At 40.5% G+C, this 10,836-nt stretch overlaps 2 protein-coding genes across 3 annotated transcripts in view; one reads left to right on the top strand and one right to left on the bottom strand.

Annotated features, from left to right (window-relative positions):
* LOC127639444 (olfactory receptor class A-like protein 4) overlaps nucleotides 1-1,652 on the bottom strand; it is a 27,003-nt gene extending 25,351 nt beyond the window's left edge. Inside the window, exons 1-2 of the mRNA XM_052121498.1 lie at nucleotides 1,578-1,652; nucleotides 1,457-1,489 (exon numbers count right to left, since the gene is read on the bottom strand). Coding sequence (XP_051977458.1) covers nucleotides 1,457-1,489; nucleotides 1,578-1,652 — 108 coding nt within the window. The remainder of the gene's footprint in view (nucleotides 1-1,456; nucleotides 1,490-1,577) is intronic.
* Nucleotides 1,615-7,845, top strand: LOC127639431 (transmembrane protein 240-like). Of its 2 annotated transcripts, XM_052121443.1 has the most exons (4): nucleotides 1,615-1,811; nucleotides 1,945-2,051; nucleotides 5,670-5,872; nucleotides 7,259-7,845. In XM_052121443.1, the coding sequence occupies exons 1-4, from the start codon at nucleotides 1,776-1,778 to the stop codon at nucleotides 7,426-7,428; spliced, it is 516 nt and encodes a 171-aa protein (XP_051977403.1). In that variant the 5' UTR covers nucleotides 1,615-1,775; the 3' UTR covers nucleotides 7,429-7,845. The 2 variants fall into 2 exon arrangements, with proteins under 2 accessions (XP_051977403.1, XP_051977401.1); XM_052121441.1 differs by having other exon boundaries at nucleotides 1,615-2,051.
* Nucleotides 7,846-10,836: the final 2,991 nt, after the last annotated feature.

Here is a 10,836-nt window from a genome sequence, read left to right as displayed (position 1 = left end):
CATCTCTTACATGATTACATCTGTTTTCATCAACATTATGACCTTTATGAATGTGTGTCTCCGTCAGACCTGAACTCTCGCGAGCAGGAGACCTTTCAGCCGGTGCACGTGATTAATGTGGACATTCAGGACAATCATGAGGAGGCCACGCTGGGAGCGTTCCTCATCTGTGAACTGTGCCAGTGTGTGAGTACCGCTGATGTTAAACACCAGTTTATACCCCTGTTGCACTGGCATTGTGCTGGCATCAAAGCCTGATCTGCCCCATTACACGTATCCAGTGACACTAGCTCTGCCCATCATGTTAGTGCGGTACAGATTACACCATTCCTGTTTTAATCACCCAATCTCACAACACAGTCACAATGCTAATTGAAATCAGACCGTTTCTGTTTCACATTAAATTAGGAACTTGAATATTGCTGAGGCATCAATACACACAGATATGTGCGTTTAAGAATATTGATAAATGTGTTTGTCTCAGATTCAACACACTGACGACATGGAGAATGAAATGGACGAACTTCTGCAGGAGTTTGAAGACAAAAGCCACAGACCGTTTCTACACACCGTCTGCTTCTATTGACACACACTCCCGCTGACGGCAGGCCGGTTGCCATGGCAGCAGAGTAATGGCATGACCGCGTGCTCATTTACATGCAAGAACTCACACGTGACACACATGTCTCAAACATCAGAAGAGCCGTTCTGTCGCAGTTCCTGCACACTGACTTTAGCTGGACAGGAAGTGCTGCTTTTGTGTTTAATACCTTTATACGTTGATTTCTGCCACATTATGCTGAATGAACCAGAGAAACAGTCCTACAAAAAACATCTTAAACTAGCTTTGCTTGGCTGGTTTTAGGGGGTTTGTGCACTTTCCTGCTGATTGACCAGCTTGGTCTGGCTTGGACCATCTGAAACCAGCTTAGACCAGCTTGGGCTGGTTTAAGATTTTGTATTTATTGTTTCTAGACTAAAGCAAACTCTGATTCTGTCATGACCTCATTTAGTCTGAGAGTTGAGCGCATGGCTAATATATAGACATACCAGTGGATTTAATAGCACGGGATCGTGTTTAACTGGATTACACAAGCAAATGATGTTTAAAGATTATGGGTGATATTTTTGATTTTCTCATGAATTTATTGGAGAATGATTTCAACATTGGATTTGATTCCTGTTGAGGATATATTATGTTTTTCTTATTATTTCTATTTTGTAAATGAACATGAGATTCTGTAATTGTACCTGAAGCAGACCCAGAGTGCCTGAAATGATTCTTGTAAATATTGCACTATAAATGAATAAATCAGTCAAATAACGCTGTGAATGTTGCTCATTATTTACAGTAATTAATGCAATCACACAATAATAAAACACACACTCATGGCCCATTGCACTGCCATATAAATGTATATCATTGATGATTGCGGTATTTGTGTAAATACCGTACCGTGGTATTTCGGTTCTGTTTGTCCGCGTGCGTCTGTTATTCCAGATGATCGTGACGCAGGAGTTTCTCATCAAGCTAATGGACTGATGTGATCCGATCCACTCCGATCACACATCTCAACCCGCGTGTGTGTGCCGGAAACAAACATCTGATCGCGTGTTTCACACATGATGCATCCGATCCGCAGGTGAGACATCTGATGCTGCGCGCGACAGTCCGACACGAGCTGTGCTGCACCTGCGAGGAAGAGGATGGTGGAATGATCTATTGAGAGGATGCTCCGTGATAATGGTGCAATGATCTCTGGGCTGTGAGGAAGATGATGTTTATGGTGTCTGGAGCGGTTGTGGTGCTGGTAAGAAGATCTGTGTGAAGATTCCTCTGAGGGATTATATAACTCACAATGACTGCAGCTCAACTTTCTAGCTCACTGCATGAATCTCTTTGGAGAAACAGTAGTAAATGGCAGTAGTTTTGGTGTTTTCCAGGCCATCGTGTGCATGTTCGACATGAACGCACTTCTAGACCGATTTCACAACTTCATCCTACCGCGCATGCGCGGACCCGAGCGCGTGTGTCACTGCACCTGCGGCAGGTAAGAGTCACCTGACCTAAACAGCATTTATAGTATATACAGGGAAATGAATACATTTAAGAGTATGTTCGGTCTGTGTTTACCGAAATGTGAAACACTGCCCCCAGTGGCCAAAGTGTTGTTGGGCGCGTTTGAGCTTCATTTCCCAGGTATAATGTCCAGGACGGGGCGCCAAAAGCAAGTTGTGAAGCTAATTGTGTGCAGGCTGTATTCCAGTGAAGAGGATTGTATATTTAATTAACTGTACCCTCCCAAACCTGAACCTAAGCATCAGTGGTGTAAAACAAGTTGTCACTAATTATGTGAAAGTGAATACTTCCTGGTTTCAATGTGGGACGCTAACCTGGGTCTCCGACGCAATGGGCTTCTGCACCACAAGGGAAGGTAAACACACGAGATGGTCCTTGTCACTGCGGCCAATCCCAGGGTACTGGAAACAACATGCCTACTTTCCCGAGATCATGTTGCTATATAACCTAAAAACAACATTCAGACATTTAGCTTAGCTTCTACACAGAATGTTAAACGGTGGCGTGAGAAAGCGACATAAGTTCCTGCGAGCGTTTAAGGGATTAAAATATGAAAAATGTCTTGGAAGCCAATCAGTGAAATAACTGATTCCAGACTGTTGTAGTCCAAATTAGCATTAGAATTAGCATTAGAATTAGCATTTGTAATCTATGGGTTTTTATAATTCAGTTGTGGATTTAGGAGTAAAAGAACATAAACCTGAAGATACATGGATGCATCATTGTACAGTATAAATTACATGCAGTCATAACCCAAATGAGGATTTTGTATGTTGTTTTAAGCATGTCGCTAGCATGTTGCTAGATAAGGACTACAACGGTTTTCCATTTTGTCAGGCACATTCACTCGCATGCTTCTGGTAGTTGTAGTCCTTATTTAACATAATTTTTTTAAAGGCAGCAGCTTCAGAATTCACGTTTGAGGTATGAAAGTGTGTAATTTATGTTGTAGAAGAAACCGCCCGAGTGTTTTCCAGTAATGTTTACACAGACAGCTGAAAACCCCATTTATAAAACACATGGAGAATTAGCCTTCAGAAGTAAACATCTGCATAACAGTGCTAGAACAATCCATGATACATTAGTTCCAGTAATGTATATTGAGCAGTTAACTAACGTGACTCCTAGATAACCCTGATGAGTCTGTGATGTCCAGTGTCGACAGAGGATCTTGCTCTGGAATATTCCACTAGTGTTGGGTTTGGGTTGGTTACGCAGTGAGGTCACCTGAGCCTGTTTGAATGTGGTGGGTATAGATGCCAGTAACGTGTAACGGGGAGATAGCTTGTTGAACGTCCCCTGACCTAACATTACAGGCCTGACATTCAGGTAGAGATGGAAACTTAAGTCACACTTGTTGGAAAACAGCTGACTTGAGACTTGACTTGCAACATAAAGGTGAAATTTGTGGAGAAAGTCTTTAAGTCTACATTGAGAAATATTTTCTCTGATTATTGCGAAACTGTTAAGATAAAAAAAGATAAAAGCGAGTCTTTTGTGTGGCTTCTGTCGCTCTTGTGAGTTTTGATATTCCACTGCAGTAATTACACGTGATCACAATAGTTGATTAAAATGGGAATGGAAGAGTGTTCACAACCCATTTTAGAATAGAGGCCTTTATTTTGGTCATACATTATACATACATTATTGCATGTATACAGTGAGATTCCCAGCTAGGGTCAGCCATGACACATTACCCCTGGAGCAGATAGGGTCAAGGGCCCAACAGTGGTAACATGGCAGTACTGGGGCTTGAACCCCCGACCTTTCAGTCAGTAACCCAGAGCCACCACTGCTCCAATTTCAGGGATGTTAGTTCAGGGAGGAGCTTGTTCTGGCCAATCCTGTGCTCGAGCCGCTCTGGAATCCGTGTACCTCAATGCGCTCCAGGTCAATAAGAACCAGCTAACTCATGAATTACACCAGCATTGTGTGTTCAGAAAGTGAATAGTCCAGTTTTATTTCATTTCGGTTCAGTTAAAAACTGCTTAAAATTGGGGTCTGGGTATCTCAGCGAGTATTGACACTATCACACCTGGAGTCGTGAGTTTGAATCCAGAGCGTGCTGAGTGACTCCAGCCAGGTCTCCTTAGCAACCAAATTGGGCCAGTTGCTAGGGAGGGTAGAGTCACATGGGGTAACCAAATTGGGCCGGTTGCTAGGGAGGGTAGAGTCACATGGGGTAACCAAATTGGCCCGGTTGCTAGGGAGGGTAGAGTCACATGGGATGACCAAATTGTCCTGGTTGCTAGGGAGGGTAGAGTCACATGGGGTAACCAAATTGGCCCGGTTGCTAGGGAGGGTAGAGTCACATGTGGTAACCAAATTGGGCCGGTTGCTAGGGAGGGTAGAGTCACATGGGGTAACCTCCTCGTGGTGGTGATTAGTGGTTCTCTCAATGGGGCGTGTGGTGAGTTGTGTGTGGATCGTGGAGAGTAGCATGAGTCTCCACATGCTGTGAGTCTCAGCGGTGTCATGCACAACAAGTCACGTGATCAGATGCGCGGATTGACGATCTCAGAAGCGGCGGCAACTGAGACTCGTCCTCCTCCACCCGGATTGAGGTGAGTAACCGCGCCACCACGAGGACCTACTAAGTAGTGGGAATTGGTCATTCCAATATTGGGAAGAAAAGGGTGTTAATAAAAACTGCTTAAAATTTTGCCTAATAGAGAAAGCTAGAAAATATGTGTTATATATGTGTTACTATATGTATGAAAAATAATTTAATGATGTTAAATTGATGATGTTAAATACTGAGGGCGTGTTTTAGCACAAGGGTAATCACATGATAGTATGGAGCCCCTAGAGGACAGAGAGGGAATTTATTTTCTGAAGTAGTTTAGTGTTCCCACAGAATAGTTTCGCTCACAATAATTAAACATGGTTTTACAAAAGTAATATTGTAGTAAACATGACTGAGGTAACCAGGGTTAATGTTGTGGTTACTATGGTTTACTACAAGTAACATGATTAAACAATGGTCACTGGAGTGAGACTAAGGGCTCATCACGCAACCCAAAATAATCGTGATGTAAAACTGGATCGCTGCTATCGCTGTTCTCTAAGGATCTCCGTATGATAACTGTAAATCCCTATAATGGTAAATACATATTAAATATATGATCTTATAGACTTGCAGTATATAGAAAACTGTTATTAAAAGAGACACACACCTACAGGACCCGCTCACATGATTCATCTGACCCCGTTCATGCTGTTTTCAGCAACTCCCACACACACACAGTTTAATCTCTTCTGAGAGCCTCAAGATGTGAATATTATTAGTCAGAGACTCATCCAAACCTCTTTATTTCGTTCCCGTGTCTCTCTCTCTGTAATATCTCAACTGACACAGACTTGCATGTTCAGGAAACATCTCAACAATGTCTCACACTGTGCTCAGATTAGCTCAAGAAGTCTTCCATCGAATGGCAGATCTCAATATGAACATGTGTCATTGCATTCTCTGAGGAGAACCATCCACACTTATAGCGCTTTACTATATGTGGGACTAACATCAGAATGTGTTCAGTGGATCATGAATGTTTAATCTCGTTTGGGTGATTTGATGTCCTCTCGTCTCCAGGCATCATGTGGAATATGTGATCCCATACGAGGGCTCCGTCTCGAGGGACTACATCGGTTCCTCTGCTGGTTCCAGTGTGAGTAAACAGGAACTGGACCTGGTTCTGGGTCTGCTGATGGGCTTCTGTATCAGCTGGATTCTGCTGTGGCTGGACGGGGTACTTCACTGCGCTCTGAGGATCTGGAGATCCAGCAGACATAACAGTGAGCACATTATATACATGTGTACAGAGCCCCTTGAGAGAGGGAGGGAAGTAGTGTTCGGTCAAGTGTAGTGTGACACCGTGTGATGCTACTGTCACTGTATGGAGCAGATCACATGTAAAAACAGTTTAACAACATGTGCTCTCTTATCCTATACATTACACGTCCCTCACAATGCATTGTGTGTTCCTCGCAATACCTTTATACATCTGTTACGAATATTAACTCTGGTACAGGAACCTTTCTTGAGCAATAGCAATTGTGATAATCATAGTAACCACAAAACGTCCCATTAGGAAGGCAAAACTTTGCCAGGGATTGCAAACGGTTGTGAAGGATTGCGTGAGAATGCATAACATATTGGGGATTATTTCTTGAAATATGTGAGCTATGAACTACATTAAACTGTCCTTATTAGGTATTGAAGTGTAGGATTCAATTTATTATTATTTATTTACAGATTATTTATCAAAATATACCAGAGTCAACACATCTTTAAAACAGAAACATGAATAATTAATCATAACTCATTAGAATTAATTATGAACATTTGGATCGGTTAATAGGATTAACTTGAGTTAGCTGAATTAATATTAGAATCAATGTATCTGTTCATCCAGTGCACACTCAGTATTGATCGTCTATCAATTGTCAGGAAGGATATTATTCGTGGCCACACAGAAATAACTCTTAACATGGAGCTGAGACCGAATCGTTACATTTACGTTGATTTACAAGCAGACCAGAACGCAAGAATGTACACAAAAGTTTATTTAACTAAAATGCAAACACATAACTAATCTAAACAAAGACATACACACAAATCACTCCTACATGGGAACGGGAAATAAACCGGAACAGAATAATGGAAATGCACTTATGAGTCACCTGACCATCCGTTTCTTAAATTAAAAGCACCTTTTGTTACAAACAGGTTTTCATCTTCTACTAAACTATGTGCAGTTAGTTACTGGTATGATACTTGCAGTTGCCTGTAGAGAGCGCCCGGATGCAGTCGCAGGAGAGCGATGGTTCCTCGAGTCGATGGTGTTCAAGCTGCAACCAATCTCTTCCATGTTGAATGAAGGGTTAGGATTAACTGTGGCGTTCATTGACTCCATGGTCCAGATAGTTGCACATGGCTTGATGTGTTGAGGCCTCAATTACACAATCTATTGCAAGCGAACACTAACTTATTGCACAAATGTATTGCGAGGAAACGCATCATTTGTTGCAAGGGAATCCAAAATGTACTGCGAGGGAACACAGACAATTGTGAGGAAACGCAAACTGTTGTGAAGGAACTTGTGGGGAAATGCTAATTTTCTGCGGCACCAAATGGATTTGCAGTGTTAGCTGCTCATGTAACTGATTCTGTCTCCTCAGGCGCAGATGGCGAGTTGTGGCGCTCGTGGCGTTGGGTCTCTCGTGTGTGTAACATCAGAGAGCTGCGCAGACGTCTGCAAACGCGCCGGACGGAAGACTCCGGGAATAATGTGATCCACGTCAAACAGAAGCTTTACCACAACGGCCATCCGAGTCCCCGGCGACTCTGACACTCACAGAGCGGCTCTAAAGACAACAGCCGATCACGGACTTCATTCTGACTCGCATCCAGCAAGTTTTTATCGTTTGTAGTTTACAATCGGACGCTGCACTCTTCTGCTGGATTCAGTTTTTTGCTTGCTGTGTGTTTTTCACGGGTTTTATGAGTGTTAGTTTTGTAGGGACTGCACATCATGGGAGTATTTGCATTTTTTAGATGAATATTTGTGCTCCGGGTAACAGTGTCGGTTTTAACACAGCATGCTGGTAATGTTTAGTAAAAAGCTTTAGTTTGAGGTCAGATGTATTTTTGAGGATTTTGATGTTTAGATGATGTTTTGAGATCTTTTTGTGATGTTAGAAGAACAGAGATCTTCATTCCGAGTCAAACTGCTGCTGTAAATTGTGTTTGTGTAACATTAAAGTGACTCGTTTGATGGAACGCAAATCAGTTTTATTTCAACCATAAAACATTTCTACTTTAAGGCCAGAAACTACGCAAGTACTCGTGTGAATAATCATCAGCAATGCCAGTGTGCAGTTGTACATATGCGCGACTGTGGCGGTAACAAACCTCGGTCCTCAAGGGGGCGACAGAGCTTCAAATGTCTGTGCCATTTAACCAGACGTTATTTATTGTGTAGCTGCTGTAAACATGTAAACAAACTTTAACTTGATCAGAAAGATTCCCTCCAACAGTTGATGGACAGTTTATGCTAACACAGTTTTCCACCAATAGGATTGTAATTGCCCGTTTTCTGTTTCTGGTCTCAAGACGTGATGCAAAAACTACCAAAACACACGATCCAGATGGATAACAACCATTTAACTTATTTTTGGGATTATCACTGTCTGGGATATGTCAATGATTAGCAACAACAATGATTTTGATGCATTATTATATTAAACATACATAATTATATTAAAAAAAACACACTCAGGACCTTAAAGGACAAAAATGTCCACATCAAAAACTGCCATAATAATATGATATATTAATATTATTTTCCACTTTCACTAATTTTGATATTTTAACCAACATCAGTCCTGATCATAACTACCAAATATTCATTCATTTTCAGGATTTTAACCCTGCCAGTTGTTTACGTAATGCCAATGTTGTTTTTTACACTCTCTCTCTCTCTCTCTCTCTACACACACACACACACACACACACACACACACACACACACACACACACACACACACACACACACACACACACACACACACTTGTATCTGCATCATGTATTCAGTTGTCCTGCAGGTGTCTATAATACAGTAAACAGAGAATACACACACACACACACACACACACACACACACACACACTATAATACAGTAAACAGAGAATACACACACACACACTATAATACAGTAAACAGAGAATACACACACACACACTATAATACAGTAAACAGAGAATACACACACACACACTATAATACAGTGAATAGGGGAAAAGTTTGTATTTGCTCCACAGGATAAACATGAGGAAAATGGCGCCATCTGCTGGGAAATATTAAATGTGTAAATTTTGAAGCCATAATTTCACTATCAGACATGGACTGAAACAGAAATCCAACAACACAATGATCTTTAGGAAGTCTTCAGACTGAAATCTGTGTTGTGCTCTTTATAAATGATGTATAAATTAACATTTAACCCTGAGTTTAACATTAAACATCCACTTTAAACCAGGTTGCGGTCACTTTTATATAACGTTTAAGTTATTGTTGGAGTAAAAATGCATTTCAGGCTCAAGTGTCTGTCATAACATAAAACATTAACTAACCTCGGACCGTCGAGCCGAGGCACTGCTAATAAACAACGGTCCTCTCAACTCTTCTTTATAACCACATGTTGTTGACATTTTTACAAATGTAAAACCTTAAACATCACATTACCTGCTAAGAATATACTCTGATCCGTGCGAAACCGGATACTGAAAACAGTTGAATCGCGTGAAACACAGTTCAGGAACTCTCTTGTATGTCAACAAATGACTCGTGTGTTTTTAATTCTAGTGAGGAGTTTCAGGCGGATCTGACACGCAAATAAAGCGTAATTAAGCTTTAGGCCAGTATCTGTTATGAAGGAGACACCGATAGTCACATTTCTCCATTCCAGGTTCAATATGTTGAATTGAATGGGGGCACTTTTTGGAGGGTTTAAATGCAGAAATATGAAGCTTATAATTTTATACAAATTTTTCTGTTAAAACTTGTGTATTATTTTAGCCTGTTTAAATCGTTGCTTTTACGGCCGTTTAAACGTTTACGGCGTTACGTTGTCATAGCAACGAAGTTGTGAAAGAGACCGTTCCAGAGACGGTTAGTGATCGTGTCGTTAACACACATATTGTTTATACTTGTGAAACAGTATTTGAATGTGTACAGATTAAACCCCATTGACTTCCATTGGAAGTGTCTCACTGGAACACATTAAAGAAAAGGAGAAACGGGTCAAATTAATTGTTGTGGTGATCAACATTATGACACAAATGCTGCTGATTGAGATTAACTTGTGTTAAACCCGGAATATTTCTATAGAATAAGGTCTAATAGATCTAATCAAAACATCAACAAAAAATCCGTTTTGATGGTAAAAACAACTAAAATACTGAGGTCATATTCGTTAACTTTAATAAATGCGTTATCATTAACAATGAACAATTATTTTACATCTATTCATTTCTGTTAATAATTAAGGTGCAGGACTCGAGTTATATGACTTGCCTCGCAAATTTAAGGATTTATGATTTGCTTGACAAAATGACTTTGACTTGAGAACCAGCGACTCAAGACTTGACATGAATGACTCGAAAATGACTTGAATGTTTTTTATTGTTGTTATTTTCAATAACTTAATATAAACAGTAAACGAAATGTGTTAAAAAAAGATATTGCAACATCAATGAATTCATATGCAAAAATGTAATCCCGCCAGCACCACTGATGTGCACATGCGCAGTTAACGCTGCGCTCACAACGCGCCAAAATGACAGATGATTGTCCAATTCCCCAAATCATCTCCTTTGGATATAAAGATTTCAAATTGGACCGTGTGAATAAAAAGTATGAAAATATGCAACGCAAAAATATACATCCACCACAACAAAACCAGAAGGAAAGGTAAGTAAATAATTTCATTATCCAGAATATTCATATGTAAAATTACTGTTCAAATGTTTAAGGGTTGTCAGTAAATTAAAACGATTCATTATTAATCTCACGTTTTGTAGTGTGACACGTTTCAAATGACCCGACATTGCCTCTAAATGTGTGTTTTCTAACCCTTCTCTACGGTCAACAATATACCATAAACATGTGTTGGCAATATAAAAACATAACAGGCAGATCTGCAACACTATTTAAAAAGTGACTAGTATAAAATATACATTATGTCTTTTGATGAAA

Source organism: Xyrauchen texanus, chromosome 48 (assembly GCF_025860055.1).
Source record: "Xyrauchen texanus isolate HMW12.3.18 chromosome 48, RBS_HiC_50CHRs, whole genome shotgun sequence".
NCBI lineage: Eukaryota > Metazoa > Chordata > Actinopteri > Cypriniformes > Catostomidae > Xyrauchen > Xyrauchen texanus.
The sequence above is the reverse complement of the archived record's forward strand: the minus strand, read 5'-3'. Positions and strand labels throughout refer to the sequence as shown.